Source organism: Sebastes umbrosus, chromosome 11, assembly GCF_015220745.1.
Source record: "Sebastes umbrosus isolate fSebUmb1 chromosome 11, fSebUmb1.pri, whole genome shotgun sequence".
Classification (NCBI taxonomy): domain Eukaryota; kingdom Metazoa; phylum Chordata; class Actinopteri; order Perciformes; family Sebastidae; genus Sebastes; species Sebastes umbrosus.
The window spans coordinates 5,377,331-5,397,550 of NC_051279.1; the positions used below are offsets into that span (position 1 = coordinate 5,377,331).

Consider the following 20,220-nt stretch of genomic DNA (forward strand, 5'->3'; position numbering starts at 1 on the left):
TATTTTACTATTTTTTTCTAATATATTTTAGCACATCTTCTATTTTATTATAATTATTTTATTTGCATCTATCTTTTTTAATAAAATAATCTAAATTAGTTGCAAATATAAAATACAAAATATATGTTTACATAAGCATTCACCCCTTAGGAGACACATACATTATCAGTGGTGCAGCTAGATGGTTTAATAAGTCACATGATTAGTCAGCTTGTTAATTAGTAAAAAGTAACACAGACGGCTTGCAGTTGCTATTGTTGCAATGCCTTCTGGTTGCCAACAGGGGTCGTTAGAGGTCATAGATGACTCAATGTCCCTTTAATAGTCAGACGAGGGTCATTACCTGTTAGTCTTGATTACAGGAGTTGGCAGCACACAGGTGAGCCTCCATCCATATGTGGCCAGGGACTGTAGCAGAGGAACATAATCTGCCTTCACCTGCAAACCCTGTGGAGAAAACAAGATGTCCATTACACTCAGTCAACCCCAAACACGCTTAAACCTGCACATAATCACCTTCCTTCTCCCCTTAAACACCACACACGCAGCACAATGAACAGCACGCATGCATGTCATGTAGCGGAGTGAATTCGCTTCTCTGTTTACAGCTGTGACGCATCAAGGTATGAGATGCAATCAAGCGCTGTTGCGGCATCACTTCAAATCTCAGTTAACAAAAATACCTTCCCTCTCAGATATGAGGGGTTTAATACAATGAATGTGTCTGAGAGGTTTGTTTTTCTAAAGCAATGTACACAGGAAAGAATAAAAACTGAGACATAAATCAACTGCTGTTGAAACTCCCTGGTTGACGTGAGTCAACATGGCAACCATCTCTATTCATGACAAAGCTTTGTCAGCACAGTAAGTCCTTGAGCAAATAGACTGCTCATGTGAAACTGCTCACTTTGTATGCTATTAAAATACCATCAAATGAGCCGACGATGCACAAACATTTCTACGATTATTTTGACTTGTGTGGACAATGAACCTGTTAATAATTCAAACCGACATACACACAGATTACTTATTGTACTCTCAGAACACACACACCCTGTTTGGAGAGGAAGTGTGCGTGTGGTTTGTCATTCTCGTCAAGTTAGGTAGCTGCCGAAAATGAAAAACCGCAACGCGTGTCAGTCAGATCGCTCAAACCTACAAGAACACATGCATTCGCACGCACACACACAAAACCACACACACACACACACACACACACAGAGCTCCCAGTTATTAAGAGACCTCGAGAGACGGCTCCATGTTCTCCAAAAGGATGGCTGTAGAATATAAAAGTAATTTGAAAGAGTAAAATAAAAGTCTCAGTATTCAGGCCATTACCTTTTTTTTTTTACATAAATTCCAGACCGTTACACCTGGATGTGCAGTATGAGTACTGATATGAGTCAGGAAGGCAGTGAACGTGAACACAGAACTTCACAGAGTCTATTCATAGGGCACTGATCAACTGTACGAGAACTGAGACTTGAGAATACATCACACGTACATACGCTACATTAGCCTTCACTGTACTGTGAACTGTGAAAATCTTGTCTAATTAAAGGTGCACCAGGCGAGGTTTTCATGTGAATATACTGTACACCCTCCTTCACCAAGGGGATGCATTAGAAAAGTGTCCCTTTTGTCCCCGAAGGAGCCACCTCATACACCTCATACATTCATTAAAATCTGGTGACATATACAAACTTTGTGAAATACAAATGCAAAGCAGGACCTTCATCTTTTGCTTTTTTTTTCTCTTGTATTTCTTTTTGTAGAAAGTATCACAGATCAGAAAGGCTTTTATTGTGGTAACCAGGATGCTGGTTGGCCGTCTTGTCTTGTTTTCTGCTCTTAGCAGTTATTTATATAATGCTTTCACACAAACTTCTTCATGCTCTGGTAACCACGGCACAAATTTCTTAGAGTTTTTCTGCATTAGTTGTATCTTTACAGTATTAATATTCTTGGAAATAACATTTTGAAGGGCCAGTTTGCCCAAGTCACGTGATACAATGAAACATTTTGGAGGAGGGAGGTAAATTATTGTGGTGTAAACTACTACAACTACTGTAATACTAACATTATCTACCGGCATACAAGTATTACTAGAACAGCAACTATGAGAACAAAAACTACTTCTTCTACAAGGACTTCTGCTACTAGTACTACACCTCTGACCACCACAGTTGCTACTACTAAACCACAACTGCTACTGCTAAACCACTATTACAACATCTGTTACTACAAAAACTACACCACTACAAGTACTACAAGTAGGCCTACTATTACTTCTACAACCACTGCCTTTACCTAAGTGTTTATTTGACTTAAATAGTCAACATTTGTTCCACAGTAGGTACAGATGTAATTTGCACTTCCAACTTTAAGACACTCCAGCTAACAGGGCCGGTTCTATTTTTTGGGGGGGCCATAAAATGCAAAATCTTCTTTTTTGACTGATGCTACTTTTTACACATAAAAATATATTTAAATTTAACTTCATTAACAAACATCATCATCAAAACAAACATGCAAATTAATTATTGATTAAGTTCTCTTAGTTTTGTATTCAACATCATACCTTAATAACTCAATGAAATGTACTGAAACAAATATATGTGTGTATATGTGACACAAAAAAGGCCATTTATTATTTCTGCCGGTAATAAATATGCTTGGCCGGTGAATTTTTTCATCCACCAGTCCCCCTGGACGTTGAGTCAACTGTGAGTGTGAGTTAATTTCGGACACTGTCTACTACTGTTGATGCCCCTACTACTACTACCTCTATCAAAACAATCTCTGATTACAATTACTACTAATTAATTTGAATTCTACATCTAGATAGCCGTACGATAACTACTACTACAACTACTACCAGTATAATTACTACCACAGCAACTACAAGTAGCGAAGTAGGACAACTGCATCTAATGCTATCCTGATGCTGTCCCTCAAGCTGTAAGTACTACTTCTCGTGCTGCTACCGCTACAAGTATGATTACTACCATGACTGCAGTACTTTCCTACGACTACTGGTATTGCCTCTACTGATTGTACATCAGGGTCCGGTGGGTGGTCATACAGAGAGAATAAAGAGTGAGAGCATTTCTGAGACAGAGAGAGAGAGACACAGATCAGCATGCATTGCTTATTGTCTGCCATGAGACAGACCTCAAGTCAAAACACTTAAACCCACTCTACCGCACAACGCCTCATTTTTCTTCCACAGATTCTTATTGACCAGGATGACAGAACATGCACAAACAGACCTAAAGCAGTCACATATCAAGTTATAGGTTGAAAAGAGCTAATCGTTAGAATACAAGACACTGCTCCAGACATTATTTACACAAGCATTACTTTCTAAGTTCCTACAGGGAGCGGCGCATCTACATTTTTTCGGGGGTTTATGTTGGAACCACTCCCAGAAACAGGCGCTCTTTCAAAGCCTGCCCGGAAAGTAAATTGAGAAATAATTTTTCTGTAATGGCTTGCTGTTCTTTGGAGTAGACGAGAGTTAATCACAGTCCCCGGAGTCTCGCTCCCCTCTCTCCTTGACTTATTATGCAGGGCCACCTCGCTGCCTCAGCACTCCAGCGCCAACCTGTGAGCCTAAAAAACAAAGTAATCACGTCGCCATCTTTGTCTTCGATGTTATCTGTGTGACTGTAAAAGAAGGACCACATGGTAAGAGGAGCTGTAGTTCACCCGCCTCAGTTAAAGCTACTTTAAATTAAATCCAGGTTTTTTCCTGAGATCATCTCGTCACACAGATAAACACATTTGTACCTTGGAGCGGCGGGCTCCAACCACCTTGCTGAAGGGCATCTCAGCAGGAAGAGGAGAATATGTCAGTGACTTTCACTGTCACAGTTTTCTCAGCTGATGACAGTAGCTAAAACAAGAACTGCTAAGGCAATAGCTTACATCTAATCTTAAAGTTTTTGATGTTAAACCTCCTGTCTATCATTTTCAGAGAAGGTATGGAGATGTATTATCCAGCATTTGGAAACTTGGACCTGAGACAAAGTTTGTTTTCAGCCCTATGGCAGAGGAGGGTGCAGCTACAGGTCAACCGGAGGTTCAGAGTGCACCCGGAGAGTGAGCTCAACAAAAACACCAGTATATTGTTTTTCTTTAAACCCCCTCCACCGACTCTGCAAGGTAGACATAACAAACTATAATTCTGTTTTGCACCCAGCTCTGAATATGGCTGTAATTTTACAGACTACCAGGGTCAACAGGTTTGCAGACACAGTCCAGTAATGATGAAGCAAATACCTTTAAAAAAGGGCATTCAGATACTGTTCCCGATAGGTTCGCTCAACCTGGAGCGTTGTCACAGCAACAGAAAATTCAGCAGCCACTATCTTTTAAAGCCCTGCAATAACCTTTCAAAGTATGATTGGCTGTTTAAAAAGCATTTTAAAAATAAATACTTGATATTTGTGCTTTTTTAAATACATATTTTCTAGGGCTGTCCCGAATACCATTTTTTGGGAGCTTTGGTAGTAATCAACATGAATATTGGAAGCTCCGGTCGGGGGGAGGGGGAGATGAGCGGGACTGCTGTGGCCGGAGGGGTGCTTTAACCTCTTGGTTAGTAGGCAGCACGGACTTGTGTCATTAAAGCAGCACAATTCCTCTGTCACACAATCAGAAGCTTCCCCCCACCAGGGTTGGAAATCACCAGCCAAAAAACAATGGTAATCTATTGATGGGCTGGTAAAATTTGGAATCCATCAGCCAACGTTGCAGGTAAAGAAAAAAAATTGATTTCCAACCCTGTCCAAGGTTAAAAACAAGCACCGCCCTGCGGCTGGAGTAAGCTTTCTCATTTAACAGCTAAACAGTACACTAAAATATGTTTTTCTGAAAACATTTGAGATGAGAAATTGGCATTAAAGTAACAGAATCTTGATTCATATTTGATCAGCGCTGCCTAGTTTGACCGTGTGATCGGAGTTTGCAAGTTTCGCGAGCAGTGATTGACAGCTGCTGTAGACACTCCTCGGCTCTGATTGGTTGTTTTCCTTCGGGCATGTTGAAATCTTGCAAATGCCATAGAGAGGCGAAGTCTCGACCCTTCCGGTGGACCATCATGGGACCTTATTTCGAAAGAAATATGAACGGTAGTCAACGGCGAGAGACAAATACTTTTTTGAGTCCGTTTGAATTGCTCCATGAATGACACATATGATGTTTGTCAATTTAAAACATAATTTTGCAAATTAAAAAAGTCTCAGTTTGTTGTAAAACTGTTGAAGTATCAGGCTGTGAAAATACGTAATTAGAAAGACGAAAACACCCAAAAGTTGCTTAAGTGACGTCTCTCTCTCTGAAACTACGATTCCTGTGTGTTTCCTACTGGGATGTACTCAAACCAGCAACTGGTCTCACTCGCTCTTTCGCTTCCTGGCTAATAAAAAGACCAGAAGTCGCTGGATAAAACGCATCAGGTAAGATAAGGTTTCATTTGTGCGTGGTCATAGCTAAGTTAGCTAGCCAGTGTTGGTGATGTATATTGTGTGCGACGAGAAATGTAGTTCACTGAGCAGTTTCACACAAAACAAAATGATACTACGACAAACTGAGACTTTCTTAACTTGCAAAATTATGCTTTAAATTGACAAACATCATATGTGTGATTCATGGTGCAATTCAAACACGATCAAACAAATATTTGTCATCTGGAATTGCCAAGACATTTTGTACAGACGTTCATGGTCCACAGAGGATGTGTTTTACTGACTTTGGTGATCCCCTGACTTTTCCTCTAGTGCCACCATGAAGTTGACATTTATGGGTCAGAGTGAAATCTTTCAACGACTATTGGATGGATTGCCATGAATTTTGCTACAGACACCCATCGTGCCCAGAATTGTAATAACTTTGATTCACTGACCTTTCATTTATCCATCATCAGGTCAATGTTTAATTTGTCCAATACTTTAGTTTTCTTTACCTCCCAAGGACACCTACGCACCATAAAAGGACATTTTCCCTGCTTAAAATTGCATTGCTGCCAATTAAAAACATCCAAAGTGCATCCAAACTTTAGACTTTTACAAGGCATTAGTCTTCCTTTGAGTCTAGACTAAACTATGCAGCCTGATAACACATGGTGAGGTAGTTAGGAAAACAAAGGCTCAGTCGGTGCATGGCGTTGTTACAGTTCCTCTTGTGCTGTCAGTGAAAGCTTTTATCTTTGACTTTTGCAGGGGGAAGAAAAATATTAGTTTTTGATGATTGAAGCTGATGACTCAAATGGGGGTTCTGAGACAGATCACCAGGCAAATCATCAACTTAAAAGCTGCAGCCCTAATTCTTTTATTTTATTAAAAGAGAGGGCCCAGAGCTAAATTCTGACACAGCCGCCCAGAGTTCCTCTCTATGTCTCTGTCTACTGCTTTGTTAAATTAGCCCACCAGCTAGTTAAGTAGAAACCAGATGTTTTTTTAGGTTAACTGAGCTGACTCTTTTAACCACAATCTACTTTGGAGACGAGAGGAACAAGAGATAAAGACAAAGCCTGTTTCTGTGTCAATGTTAACCTCAATTTGGACTCAAATCTGCCTCCTTAGTTCACTTCTGCTCATCACTCCACCCACACCACGCTGGATTTTCTCCGTTAGCCTGGTACTGGTATTAAGCCATTTTCTGAGGACCTCCATGATATGGTTGTCAGTGGTGGAAGAGGTACTCTTCATAACTTTTACTTAAGTAAATGCAATCTAAAAATACTCTATTGCTAGTGAAAGTTCTGCATTCAAATTACAAAGTTAATGTATTACCAGCAAAATGCACTAAAAGCATCCAAAGTGAAAGTAATGGCCCCTGTGACTGATTTTTTTTTATGTAATACATTATTATATTGTTGCTGATGTGTAAGCAGTATTCTACTGTTGTAACTGGTTATGGTGGATTATATTAGTGATGTCACAATACCAGAAATTTAGTAGTCGATACTTATACCAGTGAAATTCCACAATTGTCAATACCAATTCCATACCACAGGAAAAAACTAAATAAATCCCATGTACTTCAACATACCGTCCTTTATTACCGTTTGCATACCAGTTTTTGTTATGAAGGTAAACAGGTCATAAGTCCCTCTCTAATATCTATTTTATATTGCTGTGAAAACATCTCCTTCAAACAAGTGGATTTATTCAAGTTTCTCGCCAAAAACTACATTTTACAAGATTACATTTGAACACATCATGATAAGAATTCACTTTCGCCCAATACTCATTTTTACTGAATAGAGCCTGAATCATAATGTAAATCAATGGCACCTCCTGTGTTGAAGTCGACAGGACTGGAGCTAGTTAACGTTAGCTGTTAGCAGCCGGTAAGCAGCACAGTTCTGCACGGAGCTAACAGCTAATGTTATATACGTTCTATCGTGACGCCTATCCCGGGACGCGAAATGTCTCTTTGGTGCACTGCTAATAACGCTCAAGACATTAGAAGTGTGACAAGGGGCAACTGGGCATTACTTGTCTGTAAGGGGTCAAAAGCCAAAAGGTCACTGTACAGTATTAAATCATGTTATCATAGTTTTTTTTTAAAATATAAAATCTAATCTAACATTTCCCTCTGAAATGCAGTGGAGTAGAAGTATAAAGTAGCATAAAATGGAAATACTAAGTACCTCAAAATGTTTACTTAACTACAGTACTTGAATAAATGTATATCACCACTGCTAAGCCTCTGTTCTGTCACACACATGTTATTATTTGTTTCTAATATCTCACTACACCTGATCAACAACTACACCCTATAAAACCTAGAAAACCTCCTCCTCCACCCCGGATCTATCAGCATCATCGTCACGTTGTCTGATGGAGCGGCCGCGATCTCTCACTTGCGGGGACAGTGCAAATTACTCTCCTTCTATCTAGGTCACCTCTTCTCTCACCTCAGTCAGAGAGGATAGAGATATCATGGACAGGCGATGCACGTTAACGATCGGCCCTCTGCACAACATGCAGGCCACGGCATGCACACACACAGACAGACACAACACATAAGAAATAACACAGTGTATGTCATAAATAATGCACCTGGCTTGATGTTGGAGAAAAAAAAGTACAAATCTGCATCCTGTGTTCTTTGTATCAACCACTGAAGTGATTCTTAGTGAACCCAGAGGAAGACACTCTGTACCAGGTGGCTTTTGTGTGAACCTGATCTCAAGACGATTGGTGTGACTCTATACACACACACACACACACACACACACACACACGCGATATGTTCATGTGCATGAGGTGTCCTTGTATATGTCCTAAAGTATTTCTTCAAAGAGTCCTCCCTGCCATACCGATGCTGTGATGTGGGGCCTAATCCCATTTCTTTAGTTTCTGGAGTACTGTGAAGTGCTGCTCTTCAAAGCTGGCGATGCAAGTGAATTCTGGGAATGAGTGACAACAATGTCAGTGCTGTTAAGCTCCTTTCACTTGCTTTGACTTTGGACTGCCATTTCTTAAATTTGAACTCCACTGATATTAACTTTTAGGTTGTCTTTTCTGCAAAAGTAGACACACACGCACTCTCCTTGCAGTTTTTCCGGTTTGTCTTTTGGGTTACGAGTTGTCAAGATCAAGGAGTGAGCAAGCCTGCCGACATCGTCAAACTGCAGCGCTTGAAGTGGTTGAGAGAACATTTTACTTTCTGACAATCACGCCGTGATATCTAAAAGTATGTGGAGACAGTAAAGCACACACAGCTTCCATCTGAAGTCAGCGAGAAAACAGTTATTTCAGCTTTAAATCATTTTGGGAACACCAAACTCATAAAACAACAGTTATTTTTTATGTTCTCGCTGCGCTAATAATACCCATAAACACTGCTTTTCTTGTGGTAACCAGAGACCTACTTAGCAATCTGTCTTGCTATCTGCTCTTACCATTTTTCTAAGTTATGCATAAAGCACTGCAATCATTTTCTTGCAGTTTTTTTTTTTTCTCTATTTCTTATTTTTACTGTGAGCATAGGTTCAGAAGTAGAGCCTATAACTGCATCTCTGCTGCACCTAATTAGAGCAATAAACACCCATGCCAGTATTATTGCTCTGGTAAGGAATATTTTAAAGGGTCGGTAACACAAAGAACCAAAAAAAACAAACTTTCTCATTTACCTCCAGTGGCTTTGCAGGATATTTTCAGTCCTATGTGCTGAGGGTTGGAGATTTGTTCTATCATCCTGAAATGGACTTTTGTTTGCGCTGCTCAAAAACAATTTACCTTCTTTGTATTGGGGAGGTGAAACACAACACACCAAGATTATGTGCACAGCTGGATACCACTAGGTGGAAGTGTAAAATATGCTCTCTTGGTATTTGGTAAATTGATCCAATAAGGATGATCCTTGGCCAAATACAGTAGCTGTACATTGATTTTTGACTTCTTTATCCCTGATTTTCGTCGTGGGGGCACTTCACCGAGATTACATGTCAAAGTCAATTTACTAGTTGTAGGAAGTACTACACAACCTGTAAAAAAACTGTTGTCCTCTGTGGCTCTGGGGGAGTTTTGTGAAGTCTGAGAAAAGTTGAGTAACCTCATTTTGCAATTTAGCAATTTTTATTTGAGAATGTGCATTACACACCGTGGGCATAGGGATGTGACGGTGAGAAAACTTTCCCACCGGTTAATAAACTTGTGACAACGCCGAAGTTACCGATTTACACCAGACATTTTACAAGAAAAGACGGCGCTCAATATATGTAGAGCGCTTACTTTGATCTTTAACGTCAGATGACTGTGTGTCTGGCCTCTCTGGTTCAGCTTTCGCTGCTATGCCGCAGGGGTCTATCTGGTGCTGCTGCGCCAAATTGGCTGTTACCGCTTCTTCCTCCGCACGGCGATTGCCTCATTAACGTTATGGTTCCTTATAGCATTAGGTTTAAATCCGAAGTATTGCCAAATAGGTGCTTTTGCTTTTCGCTTTGACACCGAATCTTCCACTTTTGTCTTGTCTGTCAACTCTCTCTCGTCCCATGTGGGGAATCTGACTCCTGATACTCTGATGGAGACTCCATACAGAGCAGACACTTTCACTTTCAGATTGTAGTGTCTGTTATCCGACTATGTGTTGATAACACGGCACTGACACGCCACAATGTACTAAATAAGTTTTATGCCCAACCACCATTTAACACCGACTACCTCGGCAAGCCTATGTGGGCATGGACGTTCGTAAAACATGGTTGTTTACGAGGCAGGAGGATCTAAGGAAAGACATAGCTGCATCACGAGAAATAAAGGATTCAGCATTTTGAGGCTTGACCCATACAAAAGACTAAACAACAGGATATCCAACTTAATTTTGTCTCCCAGCTGAATTACACTACACTTTAGAATGGCACACCTGGTCTACCATAAAAGTTAGATGTTGTGCACTGTTTGTGTGATTAGGGGATTAGTTTAGCTTTTAATGGTATGAAGCGTGACGAGAATGCCTATAGGAGTGGCTGTGTGAACATATACAGAGTAAGCGATGGGATTTTTGCATTAGCTAATTATGCAGTCTATGAGAAGGATGATGTTTTCTGTATGTACTATGATTGCTGGATGTCTCCTGATGGTCGTTGGTGGTGTCAGATTGCATTTGGACAAGACTGAGGTTTCGGGAGCTGTTCAACTACTCGGTTTGATGTGTCTCCAAGTGTGGCCAGACAACTATGGAGATGTTATCAGGAGACTGGGCAGACAAGGACAAGGTCGTTTGCGTATGACACCTAGACAGGACTGTTATCTCGTCACCTTGTCCCGTCAAAATCGCAGCTCGATCCCTGGAAATTGACTTCCACCATTCACTTATCTGACCAGACCGTTGGGAATCGACTCCGTGACGATGGTATGAGAGCCAGACCACCGGTCACAGTCACAGGCTTTATTCTCACTACAGAACACCATACAGCTTGATTGAATTTGCATGTGAACACCAGAACTGGAGGTTGGTACTCTTCGCAGACGAGAGCAGGGTTACTGTTTCAATGATAGCCTTTTTAGGGTTCGGAGACACCAGGGAGAGCGGTATGCTGACTTTGGTGACATTTTGGTAATAAAAAATATCATTTGAATTATATCTGTTCCTTGTTTTAGAGTAGTGTATATGGAAATGCAATACTAAATTGCTGCCCATTTAGAAGAGCAGTCCACCGATTTAGCATTGTACTCCTATAACACTGTCAGACTCACATGGACAGTTTAAAAAAAGGATAAAAAAACGATTCACAGAAGCAGAAATATTGTCTTTTTTGTTCCATACATTCTTCTTCCTTGTCAAATTCTGGGGCCTATATTACCCACAATGCAGTGGGTATTGTAGCCTTGAGGCTGCTAGCCTCAAGCAGAGATGGGGGCGGCCTCAAAGAGTTCTATGATGCTTATTTTAAAACACTGCTTTTGCACAACTTACATTTGTCATAATGGACCTACTGCTGCGTCTGGCAGAGTTAAAGTGGATAATGGTGCTATAAACAACATTAGGAAGGTATGAAAGAGAGGATGAGAAGCTTCTAAGAAACACGAGTCTCCTTATAATCCTCACGCTCAGCTGAATATCAGTTCATCTTTTAATAAAACACACATACATGGATGTTTTGTGACTCTGGTGCTCCTTCACCGTTTTATCTGGATACAGACTGAAAAACAACACCCTGCTGCTAATGCACGTTGTCCCTCTTGATGGAGAAATTCTACTGCAGCAGCTCATGGCGAGTAAACATATTAAGGCTGACCCTAGCTGAGGTCTGAAGGGGGACATGTTTTGTTTGGATATTGCTCCTTTTAAAACTCAGTGGAAATAGGAAAGCGGGCTTTCACTACATTAGTTTCAAGGCAGCTCCTGTATTGATTTCCCCACAGGACACAAGAGATGTGAAGCTGGTCCTAATTGGAGTTTCATAGAAGAGACCCTTGATGAGTTATTCATTTGGAGCACTTCACCGCCATCCATATGGTTCATATTCAGGTCATTGTCATGTTCAGGCAACTGCTGCATCTTCAAATGTATTTAGAACATCTGTCCAAAAATCTCTGTTGTTTTGCTTTTCATGATAAAGCTATAAGAAATGTCTGTATCAGCTCTTTAGCACTGATGGCATTTTAATGCAGCCTTTTAACACCCTGGACGTACGTATGCATATTTCTGTCGCTTGTCATTTTATGCATTTTGTTGATTTTGTGCTGTTTTCCTTCAGGCTGTGTTCTCCTTTCCTTTAGTAGAAACCGTTTCCTTAGCACTTGATTTGTTTTCTTCTTTGATTTCTCTCTATTTGTTCTGTAGTCTGAATTTTTTGACCCATGGAATTTTGTTTGTCTCATCTATGTTTTTTTTCACATTTCTTGGCTTTTTATCAGTGTACTTCAGTACTTAAAAAATAACTTATTTCTGTGTCTTACCACAGTACAACTAAACTGATTTAATTAATTTTTTCGTCCAAAATTGTCGCACATTTATGAATATGAAATGAATACGACCTCACCAGCTGTGTACTGTAGCTGTGGGTGCTTCATGGATGTATAAAGAGAACTGAATACAATGTTCGAGACGAGGCCCCGTTCATTCCTTTGAAAGTTGCTCAGTGGCGCATGAAGCAAGAAAAGCCCGACTTCGGGGTATAAAATGACCCCGATCATCTGGCGATCTTTTGCGCCCATTAAGCCCATAGAGCAGTAGCGTTTCCTTTAACTCCGCTTCCCAGCCCAGGTCTCATTCACGTGAATAGAGGAAGGAAAATAACTCTGGATTCAGCTATTAGTGCATTTTACAACATTTAGGACCTAATGATTTAAATAAGGGCTATCCGAGTGTTCGTACTGGGAAGTTGATTTACCTCAAAAAAATAAATTATCCGCTGATTTACAGACGTCTCTTTCCCAATATAAGTCTATGGGAAAAAGTTTTTTGTGGCCCAGTGGGATCACGTGACGGACACGGAAGTCGACCACTGCCTTGTCACTCAGACCCACCCAATCAGAAGGCTTCCTTTTTTGCTGGATCATCCAGTGAATAGCAGTCAGTGAAGCTGTTTCAATTATTTGACTACAACCAATAAAAATAAAACAATTCTTGCTTCTTGTTTAGGCTACCTGATATGTCCGATTTTCTGAGTGGCAGTGCATTTCGCAAATTGCGAGCAGCCCCTTCTCTTTCACTCAGTGTACAGCTGGTGTTTCACATTAACAAGTGACCGTGTTAACTGATATCTCTCAGCTGAATGCATCCTGACAACAGCTGCTGAAAACATGGACAGAAAGATGTGAATTTTATTTTAGCAATTTTAAATAAATATTCCTTTGTGTTTATTATCTACGCCAACCATTTACAGGAGTTACTACGAGCACACGGATGCATTCGGCTGAAAGTCAACACATAACAAGGTCACTGATTAAACCAAAACACCGCGCATTGCACAGAGGAAGAAAAGCTTACTCTACGCTAGCTGCTTTTAATGTAGGTTAAGAGCTAGTGTTGTCGCGATACCAAAATTCGGACTTCGGCACGATACCCTGCCTAAATATCTCTGTACCGATACTGAAACGATACCACGGCAAAAATCTAAAACATTAGTAAATAATAATAGATGACAGAACATGGAACATAAAATATTTTTTTTATTAATTAAAAATGTTTAAATATAAAAATGTATTCATTAAGTGTTTAATAAGGCCTTTTTTTTGTAAAACATTGCCCCCACTGGTGCATCGATTAAGGTAAAGATGGAGAGTGGTACTGCAGCATGGAAGACAATGAGAGGCTTCCAAAAAAAAAAACACAAAACGATGATAAATTCAGATGAAGTTTTGTGAGAAGTTGATGAGAGAAAAACTGATTAAATCAGAAAAAACACCACAGTAACTGTAGAAAGAGCTGTGTTGTTCAAGTGGTGTGAAGAGAATAACTCTCGCCTGACCACTTTTCCTCTCCATCCATTCGTGTTACAGAGAAACACAGTAAGATAATACTTTAACACGTGCTCTTTGGTGGATTATGTGTGTTGCCAAATTATTATTATTTCCTTGTTTTTTTTAAGGGAGTTCTGCTGAGAGAGACACCAGCTCAGAGCGGGACTGTGCAGCCGGCGAGAGATTCATGACCTGCTTTAATCTTCTTTTCAACTTCACTTGTTGACTCCATCCTTCTGGTTATCACTACAGTTTATTTTTTGACCGATTGCTCCACCAGTAGCAAAGTTATAACTGCCTGCTCCCAATCCTAATGGCGTCCTCTAAAGCAGAGCGCTGCTAACACACACTGCCCCGCGGTCGCATATTGAGGCAACTCACGGCTCGTATTAAAACACTCTCTTAAAGTCACTCTTAAAGTATCGGTACTAATAAAACGGGGTATCGGTATACTGTGCAACCCTATTACGATCAAAATCATAGAGAAACAAATCAAACAAAGACATAGTGAGGAGCAGGAGGAGGTCAACCATCATTCTCAACCAAGACTTACTCCTGTGCCAGTTTTCTCCTCAACTAGCGCCAAGTCATAACTACACATATGTGGCCCCTCGTCATCCTGCCCATAACAAACTGTACTGACTCTTTTCAACTGTCAGTCTGATAAAAACTGGCATCAGGTCATCATACAGACTGAACTCTTTGTCTCTGCTCTTTATTTCAGTGTTCAACACCAAGCCCCGTCGTCTCCTGCTGCGATCATCAAAAGTAAGATAATTTACAATTTTGTACTGTGGTGGCCTATTTCAATATTATTGTTTATTGGGTATATTTTTTGTTGGGTGTACAATTGGATTCAATGCTGATTCATCTGCCGTGTGTGTGTGTGCATGTGGTTTATGTGGCAGCCGTGCCAGACTATGTTAAAGTGTAATTTTTTACATTACTGGGCATGTTGATTGATGCTTGATTAATGATGCTGTTGCGTCTGTCAGCTGTGTGTGTGAACATGTGGCCACCGCACCAGGCTATGAGATGCTGTTAATGTTGCTCTTGTTGGTGCCTGTAACGTAACGCTAAATCTGATGATGTATAGGCCTAAGGCTTGTATGATTAAACTGTAGTGCATTCAGGCAAGTATAGTTGCAATAGCCTATTTTGGTTGACATATGCGTTTCAGAACAGAACAGATTAAGTAGCCTGTGATTGGTCTTGGACGGGCTAACCCCATCTGATTTTCTCTGTGCCCACCATACACTGTGGTTTTCTTTTGTAGCATAGCGTAAATACGCGGTGCTCTCATTGCAAAGAATTCATAAAAGAAGAAACGTGAACATAGCGGTTGTGGCGGTTGCTTGCCATCCCCTGCAGTTAGCTTGTCAATAGCGTGGTAATGCAATATTGCAGTTATTGCAACCGTCCTAGGCAAGTTACTTGAAAAATGTAATGAATAACTAATCACATGTTATCGCCCATTGAAAAAGTAATGCACAGCAAAAGAAAAAGATGCCTTTAAACAACTCCAGAGTCTCCACACGTCACACGTTCTGTATTTAACATCTCATTGTAAAGTAAGATCACTTTAGAATATCAGTATTATAAACAGCATAATGCATCCATATTCAGTATTAGTCTGATGGGCTGCAGCTCATCACCACCTGTAGATATGATGCCATTAGATATTCGGCACTTTTCACATGCAGATCCTCTGATTAGTTGTTACTCATTTATCAATGGAGCGTTTTTTTTCCTTCAGTGATGAACAGACACCGTCCCTGAGATGATGCACTCCCACTTGACGACAGTATAAATGATGGCTGGCCCTCAGTGAAACGGCTTGCTATGCTCTTCTTCTCTGAGCTTCATACATCCAACCACCTGTCAGACTTCTGGATAAATAAAACTGTAAAGCACTAGGGGGGGAATAGAAGATGACGTATATAAAAGAAGAAGAGAAAAAAAAAAACCCACCCGCAATCAATATCCTGCCTTATTTTTCATTGTAATTATCTCGGCACTGAAACAATAATGAGCTGCGAGGGTACTTTGCATATCAATTTTTAGGCAGTTATCACAATGAATGAGGATGATGTGAGGCCCTGATCGCCCTTTGTGAAAGAGTGTGTTGTCAATCTGATTTGGCATGGTGCAGATTGCTCGGGTGAAACAGTTTTTGATAAAGTCCCAGTGGAAGGGTTGATTGGATCTCCTGGAACACTGGGTGTTGGTTCGCCGTCGTTCACTGTTGACGTTTCTGAGGAAACCTTGAAATCCATTAAGCTGTAACAGTATTACCATTCATCTCAGAGGAGCGGAGGCTTTACTGCCGCTGCCAGACGACTGCAGGAGTCTTTTTATTGGCACATGTGGCCATCAGCACTGGGCTGGACAATCAGAGAGCCACATTTGGGGGACAAAAGTCTCCTTTCACACTTGGACAGCCACGGGCCGCAAAAAAGTCTAAATTCAATTACAGAGATAACATCGGCAAACACATACAGACACACAAAACCAAACTCATCCATGCACATACAGCGGCATGCACAAACATGTATACACGCAGACACACACACACATACATACGGATGAAAGGCAATGAAATGGCCGCAAACCCTTCAACTCTAGACAGAAATCAATTTCCAACTTGGAACTTGTGCTGAGGAGAGACGGTAATCGGTTGGCAGATAAGGGCTTGTTTGCTCCTGATAAGACAAGCGGCCTCGACACATGTCCCATAAATTGAGATTTGCCAGATTTGCCTTTGGGGTTGTTTGGGGGGGGGAAGGTTGGATGTGAGGAGGGGGTGGAAGGGCACGAAGGATGGATTTGTGTTCTAATCAGGGCTGGGTTAAATATATTGTTGAATACCACGATATCAATATGAATATTTTACCGATATTGATTGGTGACTGCAACGATTAATTGATTAGTTGTCAACTATTGAATGAATCGCCAGCTATTTCGATAATTGATTAATTGGTTTGAGTCATTTTTTTAAGGAAAAAAAGTAGAAATTCTCTGATTCCAGCTTCTTAAATGTGAATATTTTCTGGTTTCTTTACTCCTCTGTGACGGCAAACTGAATATCTTTCAGTTGTGGACAAAACAAGTAAGTTGAGGACGTCATCTTGGGCTTTGGGAAACACTGATCGACATTTTCACCATTTTCTGACATTTTCTAGACCAAACAACTAATCGATTAATCGAGAAAATAATCGACAATGAAAATAATCGTTGCAGGCCTATTGGTTACACGTTAAAGGAAAAAAACAGCACACTGTAAAGAGTCCTAGTAAGGTGTTGGGCTGCCATAAGCAGCTTCAGTGCCCCTTTGCATAGATTCTCTAAGGCTTGGAAGGGCGTGTTTTGCAGGTGGAAATGCGAGGCACAGCCTTTTTGTTGCCCGATCAGACTGTGTTTTTTGCAGTTTGCTGCATCTTTTTCAAATTTTTGTTAGGCTACCACCAAATTAGTGCATAACATTAGCTTAATACAAACCACAAACTGTACGCTACCTAATAGTTAATAGTACAGTTTAAATTTATGCAAACCACAAAATCTCAAATACCGCACTAATTTGCCTCCTGCTGTTTTCTGTTCAGATCATGGTAACTACGATTGGTAAAGTCATGTAGCTCTGGGTATCCAGAAGGGCTGTCAACAAATATTCAAAATTAAAATAGACATTCGAATATGAAAATGAATATTCGATTGAGAAAAAAAACAAACAAGCAGCACGACCACGGCTGTCTGCCTCAGGCACACTGAATGCACTGCATGATGGGAGTCACACAATGATACTTTCATTAAGTGAGAATGGAACTTTGGGTCAAGCTGAACGAGGAATAATTAAACAACCGTCGTAATGATGGCAGAGAACTTGGCTCGTGTCATAACAGCAAGCGTTACATTACATCATGTAAACGAACCACGTACTTATCAGCTGTGCGCTCGAGATCAGACTGGAGACGTAAACCACTTAAAAAAAAGGGTGAGTTGAGTTTTTCTCAACTCAAGGCGTTCAGGGCACTCCTGCAAAAAACGCTCAACAACGCAAAAGCGGCGCACAACACGCTTTACTCTCATTGAAAACAATTACAGAAAAGCCCAACCCAGGCTTCTAAAACGCGCTCCGTCTGATCAGGGCCAAAGTCTCTGAACCTCTCCTGGAGGGATAAACCATAATCTTCTTAAAGATATTCCCTTATTTGGTGTGTTGATGTGGTGGAGAGCGCTGTCTGACACGTCATTTCAAAATCTCCCATTCGTGTTCATTTGGGTTGAGATGTGATGACTGCGAAGGCCACAGCTTATGAATCACATCATTTTCATTCTCATCAAACCATTCAGTGAGCCCTTGTGCCTTTCATGAAAGCATCTGAATTCCGTGTGTTTCTCTCCTTTATTCAGGGTTTTTATCTTTAATTCGTAACAGCTATATCAAAATATGGCGAGTGCTGATTTCAGGGCTGTGGTGTGACACAAACTCTGGTCTTCTGCATGGTGTTACACATCTATATACCACCCCGACCTCTACACGCTTACTTTCCCCCTTCCCATCCATAGGTACAGGTCACTCTACTGCCTGCGTTGGAACTGAAGGTTGGCATTGGACGTAAATCCTGAAGTGTATAATACGTAATTTTGATGTGCAATTCCTTGGATACTAAGCTGCATGAATTACAAATAGCCTGGAATCACTCATTTGGACAGCATTCATTATTTTATGCAACCTTGTAGACAAGGGCACAACACCCGTGACACTGTGAGGAAAAGAAAAATCTCTCCACTCACGTTAATGACGGTCCACTGCTCCACCACGATGGCATCGTATGTCGGGGTCGCTGCGTTTGGCTCACCCTCGCTCGCCTCCTGGAAGATGAAGACACTTTCCACCGACTTAGGCATATCTGCAGAGAAGAAGGAGAAGAAAAAAATCGAGCCGTGAAGAGAGTATTTACTGGATGGAGCGTGTCTGTCTTGTCTCTGCGGCTCCTTTAGGCCCTCCAGGCCAGAGGAAATGGAATGATATCACTCAGCCACATTCACACACAACCCTTTATTACATAGCCAGTGGTGTGGGCCATTTGTATGAGCAATGTGCACTTATACATTATGCAGGGAGACAGTGTAAAAGAAAGGAGCAGGTATTCCCCTTCTGGGATGTTAAAAAAGAAGAGGAGACATTATGCCCTACATCAGTGGTTTTCAGGACCCGGAGCTCTGCTGGTTTTCATGTTCGACAGCTAAACAAAGGCTAATTACAGCGGGGAAACAAGGTGAATGCAATAGCTGATAGGATCCAGAGTATCAGGACCGAGAGCCACGGCTTTAAAGAAGATGGACTGATTTTAGCAATGGCAAAATGTAGCCACTGATTTAATGAAGTCAGCCCATAAAGCATAAATCCTTTTTCTAAGCCTGCATAATTCACCTTTAGAAAGACTTGAATTAAGTGAGCCACATAAAGACATTGACGTTGATGCTTTAGGCCACTAGTGAGATTGTGTGCTGCTGACCGAATAGATTTTCTAAGCTTCTCTCCCGTTGGAAGCTAACAATCGCAGGATTGGCATCCGAGACAGAAACACCGCTCCGGCCCCCACGAGCCGGGACCCCTCTCCACCCAACGTCTCTTGTTATTCATTTGATGCACGTGCACATTACATGCAGGCACACACACACATGGACACAATACCATGGTCCAGTCTTCCCGGCTGGCCTGAGTGCTTTCTCATTACTCCTACACCATTTACACACTAATGCAGTTTGCCGGGGCCCAGGCACCAATACGAGACACTCCACATTTCATTACTGGGCCCTAATAATAGGGGGATGAGAGGCAGCTGGAGAGCTCATGGAGAGAGGGAGGGAAAGGAAAGAAAAAAGGAGGGAGTGAGCAAGACAGTAGGAGAGATGGAGTGGATGGATGACAGGCTCTTTTATTCCCCCCCTCCCTGAAAACCTATTTAGGACCCATGCACGCTCAATTGAGGACATCTCTTAGACATCTAGTCTCTCACATACAGACATTGTCGTTGTTCACCCCTTCCACCCGTTCGCCTTTTCTCTTCCTCCGTCGCCCCCTTCCTCCCCCAGTCCAACGCTTCTCCGTCTCATTCGTCAGCCCTTGGCATATAATAGAAGCCTTTCCGGAAAATGCGAGGCGCCGAGGCCCACCGTCGGTTCCTTGCCGGCGCGACAGGGATCACTCGGGTGAGATCGACACAGGGTTTCTGTCTCGCTGCTCTGGAGGGAGCGGTCTCTGGTGATAATGCAAACAGAGGCTAAGCAA

At 41.4% G+C, this 20,220-nt stretch overlaps 2 protein-coding genes across 6 annotated transcripts in view; one reads left to right on the top strand and one right to left on the bottom strand.

Moving 5' to 3' along the window:
* LOC119496646 (cysteine-rich venom protein) overlaps positions 1-20,220 on the top strand; it is a 146,835-nt gene that overhangs the window by 14,409 nt on the left and 112,206 nt on the right. For all 4 annotated transcript variants that reach the window (XM_037784103.1, XM_037784100.1, XM_037784101.1 and 1 more), the window contains exon 2: positions 14,650-14,693. Coding sequence is in view for 1 of the 4 variants with exons in the window: in XM_037784100.1 (XP_037640028.1) it covers positions 14,650-14,693 (44 nt within the window). In the remaining 3 variants the exon portion in view is untranslated. The remainder of the gene's footprint in view (positions 1-14,649; positions 14,694-20,220) is intronic.
* Positions 1-20,220, bottom strand: part of LOC119496645 (raftlin-like) — a 128,881-nt gene that overhangs the window by 11,153 nt on the left and 97,508 nt on the right. For both annotated transcript variants that reach the window (XR_005208756.1, XM_037784099.1), the window contains exons 7-8: positions 18,720-18,835; positions 344-447 (exon numbers count right to left, since the gene is read on the bottom strand). Coding sequence is in view for 1 of the 2 variants with exons in the window: in XM_037784099.1 (XP_037640027.1) it covers positions 344-447; positions 18,720-18,835 (220 nt within the window). In the remaining variant the exon portion in view is untranslated. The remainder of the gene's footprint in view (positions 1-343; positions 448-18,719; positions 18,836-20,220) is intronic.